Source organism: Hyaena hyaena, unplaced genomic scaffold (genome assembly GCF_003009895.1).
Source record: "Hyaena hyaena isolate Hyena2069 unplaced genomic scaffold, ASM300989v1 scaffold_70, whole genome shotgun sequence".
NCBI classification, from domain to species: domain Eukaryota; kingdom Metazoa; phylum Chordata; class Mammalia; order Carnivora; family Hyaenidae; genus Hyaena; species Hyaena hyaena.
The window spans coordinates 3257059-3278864 of record NW_024080701.1 but is presented as its reverse complement, the minus strand read 5'-3'; the positions used below and the strand labels follow the sequence as shown (position 1 = coordinate 3278864).

Here is a 21806-nt window from a genome sequence, read left to right as displayed (position 1 = left end):
TAAACATTAAAAAAATGCTTTTTAAAAAGGGAGGAAAATCAGTATGGTATCTTGGGAGATAAGTGAAGAAAGTAATACAAGTATGTAAGTGGTCATCACCCACCTGATACTGTCCTATCTGGGATGCTACAGATAAGTCGAGTAAGGTGGGAACTGAGAACTAACCTTCTGGATTTGGCAAGATGAAAGCTTTTTATGACTTTCAAAAGAATGGTTTTGTAGAGCAATGGAAACCTATGTAGTGGGTTAAAGAGAGGGTTGGGGAGAAGTAGAGAAAGGGAGTATAGACAATTTTCTGGAGGAGTTTATTTTACTTTTTTATTTTCTAGATTAAAAAAATTTTTTTTCTGTTTTTACTTTCATTTGCATTTATTTTTTGTAGAATTTACTCCTGGGCCATAAGTTTTTATTTCCTCATTTTCTTCTGGGAAATCTTTTTCTTCTGTGCAACTTTTTTTTCTGGTTTAGGAATAAGTTGCTCTTTTTCAGTAAGGATCATCTCAGTCTGGCAGAGAGAGCTCAAGTATGGGTTAGTTGGACTGTGAGCCCTATAAGTTCTACACCACCTCTTGGAGGCTTTGTTTGCCTGGATTTGTTCAGTGACCAGAGAATCTACATTTAAACCATTAAGTTCAGTATTACTCTCCACATTTTTAAGCATATGCAGTAAAAATTCCGCACTCTTTTTGGGCCCACTGACCCTGTGTCCAGCCCCACTGTTTGGCCTAGGCATACCTACCAACTCCACCAGTGTAGTGATGAAATGGTACACATTGCTTCTGCAAAGTGACGTCTTTGAGATACTTGGTGGCTTTTTAGATAAGCATACCCTTCCTGGCCTGGGCAGTTTTACGTGTATTCTTAAAGTAGACACGAAGACACAAAGTACCTCTTGATTTGCATGATTGTGTAGGGTTTTCTAGGTCAAGTGAATAGTGAACCATTTGCAGAGATCACCTTAGGCCGCTTATGGGAAGAGCTGGGTTTTTTTTTTTTTTTTTTTTTTTAAAGGAGAGTGTTAAAACAGGGAAGGAGCTGAAAGGGAAGTAAAATCCTTCCTTCCTTAGTTTATTACCTTTTTCCTTTTTTTTTTAATGGCAGTTATTATAGCATGCTTGTGTACTGATGGTAATGCTTCAGGAGACATTAAAAAAATGATAATGTAGGACAGAGGAGGAATAATTCTAAGAGCCATGTTCTTGCATAGCCATCAAGGAAAGGAACCTGGGCACAAATGATAGGGTTAGCCCATTCTTTAAGAGGATTCAACACTTTTTCCATTGTAACTGAGAAAAGGCAGAATTAAGTGGACACAGATACAGGGAAACATTTAGGTTTGGTAGTGGGAAGTTTAAGTTCTCAGTGCAGAAAGAGGCACTGAGAGTGCTTTTGCTGATAGTGCAGAATGGTGTCGGAGGTTGAAGAGAGAAGAGGACAAGTGAAATAATAGTTACCATGGAGAAGGGGAGAGGGAATCTAGCATCAGCAAAATAGATTGCTAGCCTGTGCTGAAAGCTCATTTGAGTATTATGGTAATTTTAAGGGAATATTGTCAGGACAGTTGTTTACTTTTCTCCAGACACCTTTAACTGCTTGTTTAGAGGTACAATTTAGCCTGAGAGTTGAGTTTAACCTGGGTGAGGATCAGGTTAGCACTGTGGAAGAGCAACAGAAGAGAGCTGAGAGAATGTTATTGTGGGTGAACATAGTTCATGCTGTGTAAGGAATGAACTTTCCCTTTACACATCACTAGCTAGTTCCTTTTAGGATTTCAGTAAGATTTTCATAGTTTCCTTTAAATCTCAAATAAAGTTAATTTCATACTTTTTGCATCATGATTATGATTGAAATCATTTTCTCATATTGTTCCACTAATATAAAATCAAAAGTTGTGTTTGTAGGTTTGTTTTATATAATACAGTTTTGTTTAATTTATTTAATCCTTTTAAGGAACTTAAGTTCAGTCACTTAGATTTTCTAGGTATATCGTCATGTTATCTGCAAAAATCAGTATTTTGATTTTGTCTTGCTATATGTATTCCAGAAGAATGTAAAAAAAAAAACCATAAAAATTTTAAGAAAGAATATTAAAACATTTGTGGCCTTCATCTAGGTTAAGAAATAGCTTTATTATCACCTTACATCTCATCTCTTTTTCTTTTTTTTCCCTCAAGCAGCACGGTCTAAATGCAAGGATGAAAATATTCTGTATCTGTACTAAGATGGTAGCCACTAGCTGCATGGAGCTATTGAGCACTTGAAATGTGGCCAGAGCAAGTGAGGGACTGAATTTTGAATATCATATACTTATTTTCTCTCTCTCTCTTTTTTTAATTGAGAGAGAAAGGGAGAGAGTGGGGTGGGGAGGGGTGGAAAGGGAGACAGAATCTTAAGCAGGCTCCATGCTCTACAAGGAGCTGGACACGGGGCTCAATTGCATAACCCTGGGATCATGGTGTGAGCTGAAATCAAGAGTCAGATACTTAACTTACTGAGCCACCCAGTGCCCCTTAAATTTCGTTTAGTTTTAGGTTGCTATTCTGTTGGCCGTTGCAGCTCTAAACATAACCTCTATTCTAAATTTTGTATTAAATCTTCTTTCTCTGTAGACCTTGACAGTACTTGTTTTGGAGTTTGGAGCAGATTCAGGGAGTTATTGTAAAATAGTACAGTTACCATATAGTCTTTGTCTAGCTACTCCTGGTGATACTACTCTGTTGTACTACTAGTGAGTTGTTTATGTGGTTGCTTTTGAGAACCTCTACTATTTAACTTTAAGATGTATTAGTTACATTAAACAGGAATTTGAGGTACAAAGAAGTCCTGAGCTGTATATATTTACAGTACTCTGTTCGGTATAGCTTCAGAGTTGAACTTTTGTTTACTTAATCATTTGAATCTTTGTGTTCATTATTGTTTCCTCCTGGTTTGAAGTATGCCTTAATTTCCTCACTCCTTCAGCTGGATCTCACATTGGCCCTTCATGTCTCAGCTCTTGCCATGTTTTCTCCTGTTGCTTCCTTCCTGCCATTCAGCTGAAATTTCTAGTGCCTTGGGGTACAGTGACCTACTTAACAAAAATTTAAAAGTCCTTTTCTCTGTTACCACTCCACAATTTCAGCTATTTTCTTACTTCCATTGAGGGCTCCATTACATAGTTCTCCATGTTTTTCACTCCCTCTGTGATCCCCTCCCTTTGGTTAGCAATAATAGGTCTGGGCTCATGTCTGGGCTCCTTCCCTTCTCCTTCTAGACTTATTCTCCTGAGAGCTCATTTTGTCTCTGACATTCATTCCCTCCTTCACATTCACACTGCTCTATATTTGTAGTACTTTTGTGGTTTCTTTGTTTGGATTATTAAAAGAGTTTCCTTGTTGGTCTCCCCACCTCCTCCTTCCAGTCTGTTCTTTTTACCTCCAGCAGAGTAAGCATCCCAAGAACTTTCTTAATCGTGTCCCGTCCCTACTTAAAATTTGTTATGAATTCCACTTGCCTGCATGTTATAAACCAAACACCTTAATGTGACATTTGAGGCCATCCTTAACCTGATTCCAACCTACTTTTCCATTATCTTCTCTCACCATTTGCTCCAGCCATATCAAACACTTTCTCTGACACACACCGTACTTTGTTCTCATTTTTTACAGTATTCTTCTTACTTAAAATGTTTTTCCTTCTTCCTGTTGTTATTTTTTCAGGTTTTCAAGGTCCAATTTTTTTCATTTTCACTTTCACCAAATATCTAGATATTTATTTTAATAAAATATGTTCTTAGGTTGTTAACCACTCTCACTTTTTTCTTTAAAGATGTTTTTAAATAGTGCTCGCTTTGGTAGCACATGTACTAAAATTGGAATGCTACAGAGAAGATTAGCATGGCCCCTGTGCAAGGATGACACACATATTTATGAAGTATTACATATTTTAAAAAGATGTTTTTAAATATAATTTTGAAGAGATAATGTATTTGTATGGTGCAAAATAAAGATTCGTCAAATTTAAACCATTTTTTAAAATGTTTTATTATTTATTTTTGAGAGTGAGAGAGACAGAACACAAGCAGGGGAGAGGCAGAGAGAGAGAAGGAGACACAGAAGCTGAAACAGGCTCCAAGCTTTGGGCTATCAGCATAGAGCCTGACCCAGGGCTCGAACTCATCAACCACGAGATCATGACCTGAGCCGAAGTCAGCTACTTAACCAGTTGAACCACCAAGGTGCCTCAAAGTTAAACCCTTTTTTGAAAGACACTAGTAAGCAAGTGAAAAGACAAGTGACAGACTGGGAAAAAATATTTCAGAACACACTTCTGATGAAGGACTTCTATCTGGAATCTATAAGCAATTTTCACAACTCAGTAATAAAACAGATGAATAAACATGAGCAAAAGATTTGTATAGACATTTCATCAAAGAAGTAGTTATCAGAGAAATGCACAATAAAACCATGGTTAAGACATGATTACCCAGCAATTAACCTAAAAAGACAATTCTAAATGCTTGTGAGGGATAGAAATCAGAGGTTGCCTGAGACTGGGAGTGGAGGGGAAGGGACTGACTACAGCCTTTAAGGGAACTCTTGAGGTGATACTCTGTACCGGGGCGCCTGGGTGGCTTAGTCAGTTAAGCGTCCGACTTTGGCTTAGGTCATGATCTCGCGGTTCGTGGGTTCGAGCCCCACATCGGGCTCTGTGCTGACTGCCAGCTCGGAGCCTGGAGCCAATTTCAGAGTCTGTATCTCCCTCTCTCTCTGTCCCCTGCTCACGCTGTCTCTCTCTCTCTCCTAGAAATAAATAAAAAAATATTAAAAAAAAAAAAAAAGAAATACTCTGTACCTTGATTGCAGTGGTAGTTACATGAGTGTGTATCTTTGTCAAAACTCATAGGACTGTGTATACCTAAAGTATGAATTTAACTGTGTGTAAATTATACCTTAATAAATCTGACTCAAAAAAGATTAAAAGGTAAACCATGAAACAAATCTCTTACTTTCCCCCTGCTCTCCCATATCTACTCATTTTCTATAACTGCCCTTATCCCTCTCTCCAACCAACAATATAGGTAGCTATATTGTTATTATTTCCTAAATGTATTCTTCCAGAATTTCTTTTTGCATATATAATAAATATGAATGTATATTCATTTTTCTCTTTTTGATTCAAAAGGTAGCATGCCATATATTTTGTACTTGTCTTTTTTCCCCACAGTTTATCTAGGAGATCTTCCCATGTCAGGATATAGAGCTTCTTCATTCTTTTTTTTGCAGCTGCTAAGTGTATTCCCTTTTAAAGATGTATTGTAATTTATTTAATCAGTCCTCTATTTATGTATATGGGTTACTTGCAGTCTTTCGCTATTACAAACATTAATGTAATGAACGAATATGTTACATCCATTATTTTTGTACATATGCAAGTATATCTATAAGATAAATTTCCAGAAGTGAAATGGCTTTGTCAAAGAGAATATGTGCATTTGTAATTTTGATAGATATTGTCAAATTGCCATTAATTAGTAAAGTTTCAAGAGATCATCTATCTATTTTAAGGCCCCTTTAAAGGTTGCCTTGTTCTTAAAAGACTTTTTTCTTCAGCAGGACTTTTCCTTCTTTCCTCTCACCAAATGGAACTAATCCTTACCACTCTAGGCTTTCATAGCTTATTGTACTTTACTAATGATGTTCATTATAATCTGCTTTAAATTAGAATTAGTTGTATATATGGTTGTTTTCTCCAGCTGGGTTGAGTTGTCTTTTCTGCTTTATAACAGTGGATGAATTTTCTTGACCTGGCATTATTTCTTTGATGAGTCACATCAGGATCCTTCTAAACAGCTGATCTCTCTTTAGCTCTCAACTTTTCCATGGCAGAAGCAAAGTCAGGGGTGCTCTTAACTGGAAAGGGTTCCCTGGGTTTGTCTTGCCTACAGTCTATTAGGGGGACATCTAGGTGTCCAATTAACTGTGTGTTGGGCTGCAGAATATGGTAATAACTCTGGAGATTTTTATCCTGACAGTTACTAGAATGAAAATAACTGGGCAAAAGTACATGCTACACATTTTTGTTAGTGAAGGCTCTTGTCAGGTAATGAATAAAAGTACAGCCAGTGAAATGTTATTTAGTGAAAAAGATTGATGGTTGGCTTTCATATATAATCCCACACATTCTTTGTCTAAAAAAGGAATCTTTGATCTCAAAGTTCCATCAAATTGAGAGTATTAGATATTCCTGTCAGGCATGAATGTCTTAGGAAAATATTGAGATCTACTGACTATAATTGTCAATGAATGGCAGCTAAGAAAAGAAAAGAGACTTGAATATACTGCAGGAACTTTTGATTACCAAAATTGTTATTAAATACACAGACTTATTTTTAAAATAGTTCTTAAGGAAAAAAAACAAAAAGAAATAATTAAAAAGGGAAGAGAGGGTAGCTTGATTGGCTTAGCATGTGACTCTTGATCTCAAGGTTGTGAGTTCAAACTCTATGTTGGGTACAGAGTTTACTTAAAAATGAAGTAAGGGGTGCCTGGGTGGCTCAGTCAGTTGAGTGTCCAGCTTCATTTCAGGTCATGATCTAGCTGTTCATTAGTTCGAGCCCCACATCGGGCTTTGTGCTGACAGCTCAGAGCCTGGAGCCTGCTTCAGGTTTTGTGTCTCCCTCTCTCTCTCTCTGCCCCTCCCTAGCTCGCTCTCTCTTGAAGATAAATAAGTAAACATTTAAAAAAATGAAACTTTTATAAAAGGGAAGACAGTATTTCATGAAAGAAGGAATAAATAGAAAACTAATTTGAACAGATTACAAAAATGAATAAAAGAAGGAAGAGCATGTAGAATGAGTATCTTTTAGCATATGACCAGAATGATTCTAGTAACTAAAGATTTTAAAAATTACATTTATTATAATCTTTTTCTGTAAAAGTAGTACATCTTAATTGAGGATAATTTGAAGTTACTGGGAAAGAAAAGTCTACTAATGAAAATTATTGGCTGTGAACATTTTCAGGTTTGTTAAGTTTTCATATTGAGTTATGTTGCCATCCATGAGTCTTTAGGGTATTGATTTGATCCTTGTGAAGCAATAAAGTGGAAACAATGCATGATTTCAAATCAAAAGACCTTGTTTGATGTCTGCTTTTATCACTTACTAATTCTGTGTACTCAAGATCAGTTTAGTTACCTCTCAGAGCCTGTTTCTGTGACTGAGCAAGACTAAGATAAGACCTTGCCATCACAGAGTTTATATTCCAGTAGAAGAAGACACCAGTGAACAAATAAGTAAAAATATAAATAAAATTAATTTTAGCTATTGAAAGGTATTATGTTAAAAAAATAAAGCAGAGTAAAAAAGGGTGGAGTGGCACTGAAGGAGGAGGAGGAGGAGGGGTAGTATTTTAGAGTAGGATGATTAAGGGGTACTTCTCTGAGGAGATAACATTTCAGCAGAGAGCCTAATGTGGAATAGAAGAGCTAACCATTGGAGGCATGTGAAGAGATGGCTTTCCAGCTGGAATGAATAGCAGAAGAAGCTAGAAACACAGTTGGTCGTAGTATAAACCATAACTAAATCCATTTTGGAATGGGGCCAATGCCAAATCGTGGAAATCTTGTAGGCCAAATAAGAATTTGGACTTAGTATTGTAAGTTGAGCTCTCCGAGAACTGCGATGATGTATTATTTATGTTTGGCTTTATTCCTAGTATCTAGCATGTAATAATTACCCAGTAACTTGATTTGTTAATATATGAATTACATATATAGGGAGAGATATAAGTTGCCATCATTTTTGAGTTGAGTTTGAATGAAATAGAGAAGACATGAAGAGGTTGGCATCGTTACTTAGAGATTCCTTGTGGTCTTACTGTACTTAAATGTAACCAGAGCCTGAATATTAGTGTATATACTATAATGCTTGGCATGATTCTGGATATGTGATAGCATTTAGTGTTTTCTTTCTTTTTTATATTTAAAAAATATTTACTTATTTTGAGAAAGAGAGAGAGAGAGAGCGCGAGCACAAGCAGAGAAGGGGCAGAGAGAGTGGGAGAGAGAAAATCCCAAGCAAGCTCTGTGTTGTCAGCATAGTCTGATTCGGCGCTTAATCTCACAAACTGTGAGATTCTGACCTGAGCCAAAATCAAGATTCGAACACTTAACCAGCTGAGCCACCGAGGTGCCCCAAGTGTTTTCTAATGTACAGAATTTATTTATCGTAAATGCCACTTTTTAAAAAAAATGTAGGTAGAAAAATAATTGGATTCACTGATCATTAAAATGTTAGTTTTTAACATGATATTAGAGATATTTTCTAATTTGCTGTAATTTCATATAAATTCGAAATTTAAGTAGTATTTTAATATTATTTGTATTTTAATAATTACGTGACAGTAATGCGCGTTTCTCACATTTACTTCATGTGCTCAAGTTTGTGAGTCTTTTGCTATTTGAAGCTCATTCTATTATTTTTTGCTTCATTTTGTTGTAGCCTCGAACTGTGGCGGGCTTTCGAGGGACAGTTCGTTATGCATCAATCAATGCTCACCGAAACAGGGTAAGTAGCTGAACTTAGAGTCATATCTGCGTAACCATGCTGATGGCTTGAACAGATTGACTTTTTTACATTAGAGTACTCAAGTGTGGAAGGTACTTGGAAGCAGAGGGTAAGGTATTAGTAATGCTAATGTATGGTAGTTTGTAGATCACAGATGATCGCAGCTACATAAAAATAAAATTGGATTTGTCGGAAAAGATAATAGCTCTGTGTGTGTCTGTGTGTGTGTAGGAAATCTTGTGTCCATAATTAGGTATAAGTATTAACAAATTGAATCTAGAATTTTGAAGAAATAAATTATCTGTGTTCTAATCTTAAGTTATTTGGGAATCATACTATCAGTACCTAATAAAATATAGGAGTCAGCATTTTATCTGCAGTATGCATCTAATCTGTGATATCCCCTCTCCATTAAACCATTTCTTTTCATGAAGATCTCAAACACAGATAACGTTAAAATTTTCATCTTAGTAAATTATACCTTTTGAATTAAATTTTTAAAGTCTCTTTTTTACTTTACTCCTTTTGTTCTTCTGATTTTTTTCTTATTCCGAACCTTAATTATGAGTAGGAAAGGTGAGTATTTTATGGATTCTCAATCCTTGAACTTGTCTGGATGGAGCTGAGACATTTAACAAGTGATTCCTTGATAAAAAAGAAATCTTTTGGGGTGCTTGGGTGGATTAGTCAGTAAAGCGTCTGACTTCGGCTCAAGTCATGATTTTACAGTTTGTGAGGTCGAGCCCCACATCAGGCTCTGTGCTGACAGCTCAGAGCCTGGAGCCTGCTTTGGATTCTGTCTCTGTATCTCTGCCCCTCTCCCACTCATGCTCTGTCTCTCTGTGTCTCAAAAATAAACATTAAAAAATATTTTCTTGATCTTTTATTACTTTATTCTTGTTCTCTGAAGCCAAAATTGCCTTAATGAAAATTTGTAGGCACTATAGTAGGAACAGTATGCTGTGGTCTTATATGCTGTGCTCTAGTTAATTTAATTTGGTTTCTTATAATATGATTATAAACTGAAAGTAGGAAAAGTATTTCTATCAGTGCATAATGTAGCAGCCTGCCAAGATTTCAGCTAATTTACTTTGATTTAGTGTTGTATTAATATGGCATCTAGTCAGTTATTCTGCCATGAAAAGATATATTCCTAAAAACCTTTAGAATTACTAGGGTTTCTAATTAATGCTGTGTAAAAATTTGGTCAACATTGGAGTCTTTGAGATAGGACATTCTTTCTGAGAAAAGCATAAACATTTCCAGAGATCATTATAACTGTATAACCATTTCCAAAGAGGCTAGTAGAAAGAGATTATGTATTTTTACTTTTTAAAATTTGTACAAATGTCTTTTAAAAGCTTTCCCAGCGTAGAGTGCTCTAACAATTAACTCTGTTAACCTGCATGTTATTTGATATTCACCTGACCTTGGTAGAGGAATTTGATTATATGTATCAGCAGTTCTTAATCTTCTTTTCTGCTCCCAAGACACCTGAGATGTAGAATGCTTTACAGAGCTTCACAGAGGTTGTTAGTTGATGTGGTGATGCAGGAGTGCAACTAGTGGAACTTTCAGAGATGCTGGTCTAATTTTAAAAGATTGCTCAGATAATTCTCATAAACTTTCTTCCCTGTTCTGTCACCTTGATAATTTCTAAGCACAATGCACTCCATTCCTTGGTTTTTTTTTTGCCTCTTTTTTGGCTTTTTGGTACTTTGATCTTAAACTTTTAACATGAATAATTCTCAGACAATATATGACTTTTCAGAATACTTGAACTCTGAATTCATTACATTGTTCTACATTTCAATTCTTTATTAATATTTGTAGTATCTCAGTAATTTGAAGAAATTATTTTACTGTCTTCTGTTTCTGTGGTTGCTGTTGAGGAGATCTTTGTCCATTTAATTGCTGTTACTTTGTATTTAATTGGTCATTTTTCTTTGACTATTTTAGATATCTTCTCTTGGTCTTTGCTGTTCTACAGATATATTCTTATGTGTCTATGTGTGGATTTTTAAATAATTATTCTCTTTGCAGGGCGTCTGGGTGTCTCTGTCAGTTGAACATCCGACTTCAGCTCAGATCATGATCTCATGGTCACAAGTTCAAGCCTCACGTTGGGCTTGCTGCTCTCAGCACACAGCCCCTTTCTTTCTATACCTTTTTTCATATCTCAAATGGATATGTTTGTTAGATCTTCTTGTCCTGCCCTCTATATCTCTCTGTGTCTCTGTGTTGCATTTCTAGATAATTTCATTTCTAGATAATTTTTTTCTGCTGATTTTGATCAGCTTTTTAACCTATCCCTTGAGATCTTAATTTCTAGATGTTCTTTTTGGTCCTTTTTCAAATCTAATTGGTCTTTCCATAGTTTGGGGTAGGACATGGTTCCTTTCTATTGACTCTTATTCCACTTTTTTTTTTTTGCTTAAACATTTTAAACATTCTTTAAAATTTTTTTTTAATGGTTATTTATTCTTGAGAGATAGAGACAGAGCATGAGAGAGGGAGGGACAGAGAGAGAGGGAGACACAGAATCCAAAGCAGGCTCCAGGCTCTGAGCTGTCAGCACATAGCCCTACATGGGGTTCGAACCAACAAATTGTGAAATCATGACCTGAGCTGAAATAGGACACTTCACTGACTAACCCACCTAGCCCCTCCTAAACATTCTTATTTCATATTCTGTATCCTATAATTCCATATCTGAAATTCTCGGATATCTCATTCTGCCCTGTAATTTCTCTTGTCGTTAGCTTATGATAGCCTGCTTCCTAATGTATTTTATACTTGTGATTAATGAGCTTATTTTTTGTGGGACTTTTCTATAGGACTGAATATATGGGGTCTTTAATCCTGAGAGGATTTTCATTTTCATCTGTCATTACTGCAGAGTGGGATCACCCAGAAAACACTTAATTTCTGGACTTGGTTTTCCAGATTACACAAGTGGTATAAATTTAAACCCCAAATCTGAGTGAGGGGCAGGCCTATAGTAACAAATTTTCAGGGTAGTTTTTTTAACCACTAACTTGATCCCTTTGATATGTTAGTGGTTAAGCTTTACAGGAAAAAAAGGTATTGCTGTAAAAAGTTCAAATATTGCACTAAAAATAGCCCTTTGAGGGTCAAAGCTATACGGTGAGGGCCTAGGAGACAGTGTCTTAGTTATAGCTCCTGTGTCGTGTAGGCTCAGTACTTTTATACCTGCCCCCTTCCTGATTGTTAAAACCCTGGTTGATAAAACCTGTAGCACGTGTACCCAAACACAGTTTCAGCATCAGCTTGCTTCTCTTATTTCCAGCTTTCTTTTAATTTTGGCTTCTAGGATTTGCTTTAATTCATTTTTTTAAATTATTATGGTAAAGAACATACCACATTAAATTTACCATGTTAACCATTTTTTTTATTTGAGTATAGTTGAAATATAATGTTACATTAGTTTCAGGTGTACAACATAGTGATTCAACAATTTGCTGTTATGCTATGCTCACCAATGTAGCATATTAACCATTTTTAAAGGATGATTCAGCAGTGTTAAGTATATTCACATTAGTGTGCAATAAAGTTCTAGAACGTTTTCATTTTGCAACATTGAAACCCCATACCCACTAAATGCTAATTTGCTCTTCACCTTCCCTTCTTAAAGAACTCATTTATTAATTAATGGGCTGTTAATTATATTTCCAGCATTTCTGGGTTTTGGGGTGTTCTTTGTACCAAAAAGTATTTCAGTATATCTATTTCTGTTATGTAAATTGTTATATAGCTGTGTAGATATATTTACCAGAAGATTTTATGGGAAATACATTAAAATTTTTAAGCCTAATAAAATGAAACAGAGTGGTTAGGCCTTAGACAATGTAATGTACTCACAAGGAGTGGTAATGTAATGTGACTGAATTCTGTTTGGCTTATGAAGGAAATGGGAAGACATGATGACCTTTGGTCCTTATTCTACATGTTGGTGGAGTTTGTGGTTGGTCAGCTGCCTTGGAGAAAAATAAAGGACAAGGTAATTTTGGAAATGGAAATGGAAATGGAAATACCAGTTTTGGTAGGGGAAGGAATAAAAATTTCTCCACAGTAGGCGTAATTGATGAGAACATACTTACATATAAAAATTAAAATTAAGCTGATATTAAAGATCTAATTAATGTTATGATTTTTTTCCTGTGTACATGGAAAATACTCATTTGGGTATCTATTAAATCATCACTTCTGATTTGATTTCTAGCTGTCCTTCTTAGCTTTTCTTTTCACTGCTTCCCCCTTTTTCATTTTTATAAGTCAAGTAAGCTTTCAAATTTTAATTGTTACATTATATTGTTTGATTTGAAAACTGTGAACCTATATGTTGATAAAGAAAAGTAGACTGGATTTAAGATCAACTCTTTCTTTTGGCGAACTGTCAGTTCACTAATAAAGAAGTCTGCTACCCTTTTGGTTATTTCCCCCTCACCCCATAAGGCAGTGTGTATTAAGCTATTAGTAAGAGCTCAATTCTTGCTTTATACTTAATTACCCACTATCTCATTCCCTAGTACATACCCCTGAGACTATTACTGAGAGGCTGTTAATGTGTAGCTGCCAAGAGAAATTGACTTTAGTTTCCTGTTCTCTTTACTTCCCAGGAGCAAGTAGGCTCTATTAAGGAGAGGTATGACCACAGGCTTATGTTGAAACATCTCCCTCCAGAATTCAGCATCTTTTTGGATCACATCTCTTCTTTGAATTATTTTGCAAAACCAGACTACCAGGTAATCATCTCTGTGAGTTCGGTGGGCTAATTCTTCTCTCTCATTTAGTCTTTATCTTCACTTATTGTAGCTTTGAAGATATTGTGAGTTTGGGAAGTCCTAAAATGATATTACTTTAATACATCCTGAAAAATGTGGTGAAACTGGCTGCTGAGGACAGTGTGTGTGTGTATGTGTGTGTGTTTCTTCCCATCTGGAAGAGCATACTTCATTAGAGTTTTAGGTTTGTATATCACTGAACAGCTTTAACTGTTCCTGCTGTGATTAATTTGGCGTATATAGAACTGCTGATGGTTCAAATTTTGTAAATCCTATAGCTAATTTGTTGACCAAAAGGAAATGTCCAGCTAGGTAATGTATCTGTTGAGGGCTTAGGGATATAATATCATATGTTAATATGCTAGGGAACAACAGTCGGTGAAGATTATTGGCTCCATTTTTTCTGTGGTCAGTGAATCATTTCCTTAGGGTATCCATTAATAAGACCTTATAAGGATTGACGAAGTGTACCACCATTGCACCCCTAGCCCCAGCCAACTGTATTTCAGAAGATTCTGTTGCTCTCAGGGAGAACTTATAGCTTAATGCAAAATAATCACTACCACTGAAGACATAAATGAAGCCACACATAGATTAAACCGGGCATACGTCATTTCATTCCACTTTGCTTTATTGCATTTTGCAGATACTGCATTTTTTACAAATTGAAGGTTTGTGGAATCCTGAATTGAGCAAGTCCATCAGCACCATTTTCCAACAGCATTTACTAATTTTGTGTCTCTCTGTCATATTTTGGTAATTGTGAAAAATGCATACTTTTTCATTATTGTTATATAGTATCTATAATCAGTAATCTTTGATGTTACCACTATAATTGTCTTGGGGTACCATGAAACATGACTGTGTAAGATAGTTAACTTAATCCGTAAATGTTACGTGTGTTCTGCTCCACTGACCAGCCATTTCCCATCTCTCCTTCTCCTCAAGCTCCCTTATCCCCTGAGACACAACAATATTGCAGTTAGGTCAACTAATAACTCTGTGATGGCCTCTAAGTGTTCAAGTGAAAGGAAGAGTTGCACATTTCTCACTTTAAATCAAAAACTGGAAATGATTCAGCTTAGTGGGGAAAGCATGTCAAAAGCCAAGATAAGCTGAAAGCTAGACCTCTTGTGCTGAACAGTTAGCCAAGTAGTGACTGCAAAGGAAAACTTCTTGAAGGAAATTAGAAATGCTACTCCAGTGAACACATGAATGATTAGAAAGCAAAACAGCCTCATTGCAGATTTGGAGAAAGATTTAGTGGTCTGAAAAGCTCAAGCCAGCCACAGCATTCCCTAATCCGACACCTAATTCAGAGCAAGGCCCTAACTGTCTTCAATTCTGTGAAGGCTGAGAGAGGTGAGGAAGTTTCCAGAGAAAAGTTTGAAGCTAGCAGAGCTTCTTCATGAGGTTTAAGGAAAGAAGTCCTCATCATGACATAAAAGTGCAAGGTGAAGCAAGTGCTGATATAGAAGCTGCAGCAAGTTATCCAGAAGATCTAGCTTCTGAAGGTGGCTACTACACTAAACAACAGATTTTTCAATGTAGATGGAACAGACTTCTATTGGAAGAGACATTTAGGTCTTTCATAGCTAGAGAGGAAAAGTAAATGCCTGGCTTCAAAGGTTCAAAGGACAGGTTGACTGTCTTGTTAGAAGTTATTGCAGGGGTGCCTGGGTAGCTCGGGCAGCTAGGTGAGCATCTGACTCTTGATTTTGGCTCCAGTCATGATCCCAAGTTTGTGGGATCAAGCCCCGTGTCAGTATCTTTACTGAGCATGAAGTCTACTTAAGATTCTCTCTCTCTCTCTCTCTCTCTCTCTGTCTCTCTGTCTCTCTTTCTGTCTGTCTGTGTGTGTGTGTGTGTGTGTGTGTGTCTCACCTTCCACCCCTCTCTCTCACTCATGCATGCACGTGCACTTTCTCTCCCCTCTAAAAAAGTGAATATAAAAGATGTTACTGTAGCTGGTGGCTTGAAGTTGAAACCAGTGCTCATTTACCATTCTGAGAATCCAAGGGCCCGTAAGAATGCTAAGTCTCCTCTGCCTATGTTCTATAACTGGAACAGCAATGCCCGGATGACAGCATATCTATTTACAACATGGTGTACTGAATATTTTAAGTCCCCTGTTAGGACCTACTGCTCAGAAACAAAGGAACTTTTGAAAATATGACTGCTCACTGACAACGGACCTGGTCGCCTAAGATCTCTGTTGCAGATGTACAGTGAAATTAATGTTTTCATGCCTGCTAACATAATATCCAATGTGCAGCCTATGGATCAAAAAGTCTTTTCAACTTTCAAGTCTTGCTATTTAAGAAATATATTTTATAAGGTGATCCCTGCTGTAGATAACAGTCCTCTGAGGTATCAGCACAAACTTAATTGAAAACTTTCTGGAAAGTACCATCCTGGGTACCATGAATAACACTGAAGATTCATGGGAAGAGGTCAAAATGTTTTCATGAACAGGAATCTGGAATAAATTGATTCCAACCCTCATGGATGACTTTGAAGGATTCAAGACTTTGAGTAGAGGAAGTAACTAGAGATGTGATGGAAATAGCAAGCGAACTAGAATTGCAAGTGGAGTCTGAAGACATGACTGAATAGTTGCAATCTCATGATAAACTATAATGGATGAGAGTTGCTTCTTATGGATGAGCAAAGAAAAGTGGTTTCTTGAGATGGAATCTACTCCTGGTGAAGAATGCTGTGAAGATTGCTGAAATGAAAACAAAGGATTTAGAATATTCCATAAACTTGGTTGTTAAAGCTGTAGCAGGGTTTGAGAGGATGGACTCTGGTTTTCAAAGAAGTCCTGGGTGCCTCAGTTGGTTAAGCATCCAACTTCAGCTCAGGCCAGGTCATGATCTTATTGTTTGTGAGTCCGAGCCCTGCATCGGGCTCTGTACTGACAGCTCAGAGCCTGGAGCCTGCTTCAGATTCTGTGTCTCTCTCTTTTTTTCTGCCCTTCCCCGACTTGTGCGTGCTCTATCTCTCTGTCTCTCAAAAATAAACAAATAATAAACATTAAAAAAACCAGCATCACATGGAGCAGAGAAATCACTTGTGAAAGGAATAGTCAATCAGTGTGGCAAACTCATTGTTGTTTTATTGTAAGAAATTGCCATAGCCACCCCCATGTTCAGCAACAACCATCCTGAGTAGTCAGTAGCTATTAACATCAAGGCAAGACCCTCTACCACCAAAAAGATTCACTAGCTGAGAGCTCAGATGATGGTTAGCATCTCTTAGAAATATTTTTATTTAAAAATTTACTTTCTTTATTTTAGAAAGAGAGAGAGTGAGCCCGTGCACAAGGAGGGAAGAGGGGCAGAGGGAGAGAATCTTTTTTTTTTTTTTTTTTAGTTTAAAAATGGGAATTTATTGAATCATATATGTAACTAAGAATTCCAAGAGGGTGTGGTTATCTTTAAAAACATATAGATTCAAAGGGTAATATTTTTTCTTGCTCTAGCTCTCCAGCCCATCTCTCTTCCATCACTTGGTTCTGTTTATATTGGTATGTTGTCTTCTCACAGTATACAGGCTTTCTCCATATAGTGGGGGAAATGGTTGCATAGCCACAGACATCTTCAGTAAGAAATCATCCCAGAGGGAGAGAATCTTAAGCAGGCTCCACATTGAGCACAGAGCCTGACACAGGGCTCATTGCCACCACTTTGGGATCATGACCTGAGCCAGAATCAAGAGTTGGATGCTCAACTGACTGAACCATCCAGGCACCCTTCAATAAATATTTTTAATTAAAGCATATACATTTTTTTCTTTTTAGATACTACTGTACACTTAATAGTAGACAATATAGTATAAACATAACTTTTATATGCACTGGAAAGCCAAAAAATTCATTTAATTCGCTTGATTGCGATATTTGCTTTATTCTGGTGGCTGGAACCTAATCTGCAATATATCTGAGGTGTAACTATCAAAACGGTGTATTAATTTATCATTTTTATCTATGAAGGACAATACATAGACTTTACTGTCAGTGTTGCCCAGTTGAAAGATTATGAATAGTACAGTGAACTTACTTGTATTTGGTAACTATTTCTTGTGAAATGGCAGCTTTTGTAAACATATAAACAAGATATGAAACAGAGAGGCAATATACAACCTTGAGTACTTAGAGACATTAAGTGGGTCAACTTGTCACTTCTTATGTGGCTTTTTGCCCAACAAATAGAGAAAATCCATTGTAACAAGTCACTTTGAAATATGTTCTTACTGTTACATTTTATATGTATTTCTGAAATGCACAGAATTCATATTACTTGTAATAAAATTCTACCTGTAATACTAGATTCAGGAGGAGCTGGAAAATGTTCCAGCTTTCCCATCTTAGGTGCTAATAATTTTTTATTGATAGAGTTTGTATGGGAGTATAAAAGTTGAGCAAGCAAAATAATTTTGATCACATTCAGCACTTATTTATGCCTATAATCTAAAGAAGACTATTGTATTCACTAGCTTAAGTTTGAAACTTAGATTTATAATTACTTTAACATATTATTGTTCTCATGTTTTTCATTTGGACATTCTCCTAGGGGCTTCTCTGTGTCTTTGTCACCTAATAAGAAAACAAAGTATAGTAATTTTACTACTTTTGGAAGAGAGAGCATGCAAAATATTTTCTTTGTTTCACAGATTGTATAAATAAGCTGGTTCTTTCTTGCTCTCTGATCTCTCATAAGTGGTGAGTGGGAACAGAGGACAGGTGGAGAGGAGAAAGATAATTGGGGAAAAGATATTGGTGTGACTGGTATGTTCTCATGATTAGTAACAATTTGATATCAGGTTCCAAAAAGGTCTGACTGCATCTTCTGTCTCTTGCTTCCCTCACAGAGTCCTGCTATGGACTTCATTTTGAGAAAAATTACTCCACTTTGAATCTGAATGCTTTGTGAACTAATGCTGTCCATATGGTTAATTTTACAGTTTGGTATCTGTTCATGAATATGAGTTTAATTACTATTCTTTCAAAATTTTGAATTCCTCATTGGACAACCATTGTGGTTAAAAACAGTAACAAGTCTCTTCCATCAACAAGCAAAATAATACCAATATTTAGCATGGCTGCTTCCCTAGCTACATCAAAGGTCAAATAACATTATATCTTGTATGTTCTGAGCCAAGACTGAAGTGAATATATTTTATAAGCAAAATGTTAAATGATGCTGTTTTACAAAGCCACTTTCACTTTGACTGTCTCTGCTTTGTAGGCCCTTAAAAATCAGAATTTCTTGCCAGAAAACATTACTATCTTAACAAGTTGCACATGGCCAACACCTCATCCAGTAGCCTGCTAGTCTAGACCCAGAAAGAAGAGTTGCTCTTTACCAGAAATCTTTGATGCATGTCTTAGAATAATGGCTGACATTTGCTTTTGGAAAGGGTTATAATGTTTTGGGAAATTACATCCAAGTTTATCATTGCTTAGTATTTATGTGTAAGTGTATCTTCCCAGCTGGCTTTAAGTCCTGGAGGTACAACCATGTCTTCTTTTTTTATCCTGCACTATCCTCACACTGTGCCTGGCACCTAAATTTTCAACAAATGTTAGGAAGATTGAATTTAATCTTAGTTTGCCTAACAGTCACCTACTAAGGAAATCTAAGAAAAATCATCTTGGAAGTACATAAATGCTATTTTCTATCTGTTAAACTAAACTAGGTGAAGCTATCAGAATTATAGCCAAGATTGAAACAGAAATCTTATGAATATTGTGGAGTTTTTTTGAGAAAGAGAAAGCATGAGTGGGGGAGGGACAAAGGGAGAGAGAGACACACTCCCAAGCAGAATCCATGCCCAGCACAGAGCCCACATGGGAGCTCTTTCTCACAACTGTGAGATCATGACCTGAGCCAAAAGAAAGAGTCTGACGCTCAGCCAACAGCACCTAGATGCCCCTGAATATCATTTTTATTATTAAATTCTGAAAGACCAACTATAAAAACAAAAAGATGCTGGGACATGAATCTCCTCAGATGATAAAATTCTGTAGTTTTATACATGTACAAACATATGAGTGCATGTAACATTGGTGAAATTTGATAAGCTCTGTGGATTGTATTCATGTCTTTTTCCTGGTTTGGATATTGTACTCTAGCTATTTAAGGTGTTATTATTGGAGCACACTGAGTGAAGGGGATTTCTCTGTACTGTTTTGTAATTTACTATGAATCTTTAATTATTTCAGATTAAAGAAAAAAATACTGGGCCAACATTTTCAGAAATGTACATAATGATTAAAAACACTCAGTCCTGTTGTGACCACGTTGTAATTTAAATAATCCTTTTTAAAGTATTTTGAGAAAGGAAAGTATCTCTGAGGAGTAAATGGGAAAATCTTTACCTTGAATTCCACAAGACTCCGTATGTAGGTGACACAGTTATAGTTAATGGAAAACTAACATAGCATCAGATTGGATAAAAAAGAACCCTTGGTGGCGAGAGGGGGTGGGTACCTGGGTGGCTCAGTTGTGAAAGCAAGCCCCGCATTGGGCTCTGCACTGAGCATGGAGCCTACTTGAGATTCTCTCTCTCCATCTGCCCCTCCCTGCCACTTGCTCTCCCTCAAAAAAACAAAAACAAAAAAACACCTCTTGGTGCCTTTTCACATTATTGTCACAGTGATGACACCTAACAATGTCATAGTAATACATGGGTAATGTTATTATCCCCATTTTATGGAGACTTATTTTAAGTAGACCTGTTGCCTGGGAAAACTAGTGGTACTCGGGGTGGTGTCTGAATCCGATTTCTGACTCATTCAAAAAAGCGTAAGCTTTTCGCGTTTTTTACCATCTTGCCTTCTTTGGAGAGGTGGCCACAAACACAGCAGCCACTGTAAATCAAATACTAACATGACTGGTTAATAAAAATGCAGTGAAAGAATTACAGGGTTATATGAAGAATTATTAGAAATTCTTGTCAGTAATTAATGGAATCTGTGATCCTGACAAAAGAACACAAAAGTATTTTTATTAGAGTGTTCCAGTGATGTTTGGCAAGTTGAGAAGACTAATAAAACCCATAAATATTCACAATGTTGGTGAGCCTGAAACTAAAATGTGTATATCAGCCAGTTCATACCGTGCTACAGTATTGCTAAAATCAGAAGATATGATAGAGAGGAAATCCAAAGTTGACCATACTTCTTATTAATCTTGTTAATACACTTTCCAGGTTTGGGAATGGGACTGTTTAAACAGAGGTTGCATCAGAATGCAGGAGGCCTGCCTCTTGCTCTGGGGGACTTAGCTGTTTTAAGATTCCCCTAACTCTGATGACATTGGAGTTAAATTTTTCAGAAGACATAGATGGGCTGTTAGGAAGCAAAAAATAAGAGATTGAGCTAGAGAATAACAAGGGGGGACTTCCCTCAATTAGAGGGTTAGGGAAAGTCTGTTTCTTCTCTGCTGTACCTTCCATCCTTCTGCCTCCTGCTGCTGGGTCTCTGGTATCACCATCTTAGTAACAGACTTTTTTATCTGAGGCCCGAAGACGTATGCTGCACATAGTAAGACATACACTAATACTATGATAAATGTAAGAAAATAGTTCCATGATAAAAGAACATCTGGTATAAAAACTGCATGCAGCGCATGTAGCAGTGGCGATCTAAGTGCTCACGCAGCAAGGCAGGTGCTGTCTCAGGGATAGGGACTCCGTTTTCATGAGGCATGCAGCTCCCCCTGTGAGAACCTCGCATTCCAGAGTCAAGGGAGAAGTCCAGGGTCTGCCACTTCTCTTCCCAATTCAGCTTCCTTCTTTGTTTTCGGTAGCTCTCTAATCCTGACAATTTGGGGAAGTCTAAGCTATAACATAGGTAACTTAAGTCAGCAAAAAATATGACCAAATAAAATTTCTGAAGTTTTATAACCATGCCTTTTCCAGTTCCTTTTATGTTTTTAGTTTCCTTTTCTACATACATTATTTTCCCTTCGGGATTTAAGTGAAAGGTAAGGTTATGTGACTCTTAGTTAATATTATCACAAGTATTTGTTCTCGAAGTGTTTTGAGAGTAACTATTTAAAGGTTCTGGACTCATAATTCCAACATGGGTTTCTCTCCCCATGCCCTTCCCAACCTGGCAATTCTCTGGCGCCAGCTAGGTGTCCTGTAATTCAACTCACTTTTTTTTTTTTTTTTTTTTTTACAAATAGTTTATTGTCAAATTAGTTTCTACATAACACTCAGTGCTCATCCCCAAAGTGCCCTCCTTCATGCCCATCCCCTCCTCCCCCCCACATCCATCCGTCCTCAGTTTTTGTCAGCATTCAAGAGTCTCTCATGGTTTGCCTCTCTCCCTTTCCCCCACCATTTCCGCCCTTCTTCTCCCCCTTGGTCCTCCGTCAAGTTCCTCCTAATCCTCCTATACGTGCAAACATATGGTATTTGTCCTTCTCTGCCTGACTTATTTC

At 36.8% G+C, this 21806-nt stretch overlaps 1 protein-coding gene, 1 non-coding gene and 1 pseudogene across 3 annotated transcripts in view; 2 read left to right on the top strand and 1 right to left on the bottom strand.

The window, feature by feature from the left end:
* The window catches only part of TTBK2 (tau tubulin kinase 2), a 147371-nt gene that overhangs the window by 85196 nt on the left and 40369 nt on the right, over positions 1-21806 (top strand). For both annotated transcript variants that reach the window (XM_039232746.1, XM_039232745.1), the window contains 3 exons: positions 8483-8548; positions 12477-12569; positions 13189-13314. In XM_039232746.1, the coding sequence (XP_039088677.1) occupies positions 8483-8548; positions 12477-12569; positions 13189-13314 (285 nt within the window). The remainder of the gene's footprint in view (positions 1-8482; positions 8549-12476; positions 12570-13188; positions 13315-21806) is intronic.
* LOC120232216 lies at positions 386-944 on the bottom strand (annotated as a pseudogene).
* On the top strand, positions 3821-3927 carry LOC120232310. The gene has a single exon (XR_005528537.1). It is a non-coding gene; the product is annotated as a U6 spliceosomal RNA (small nuclear RNA).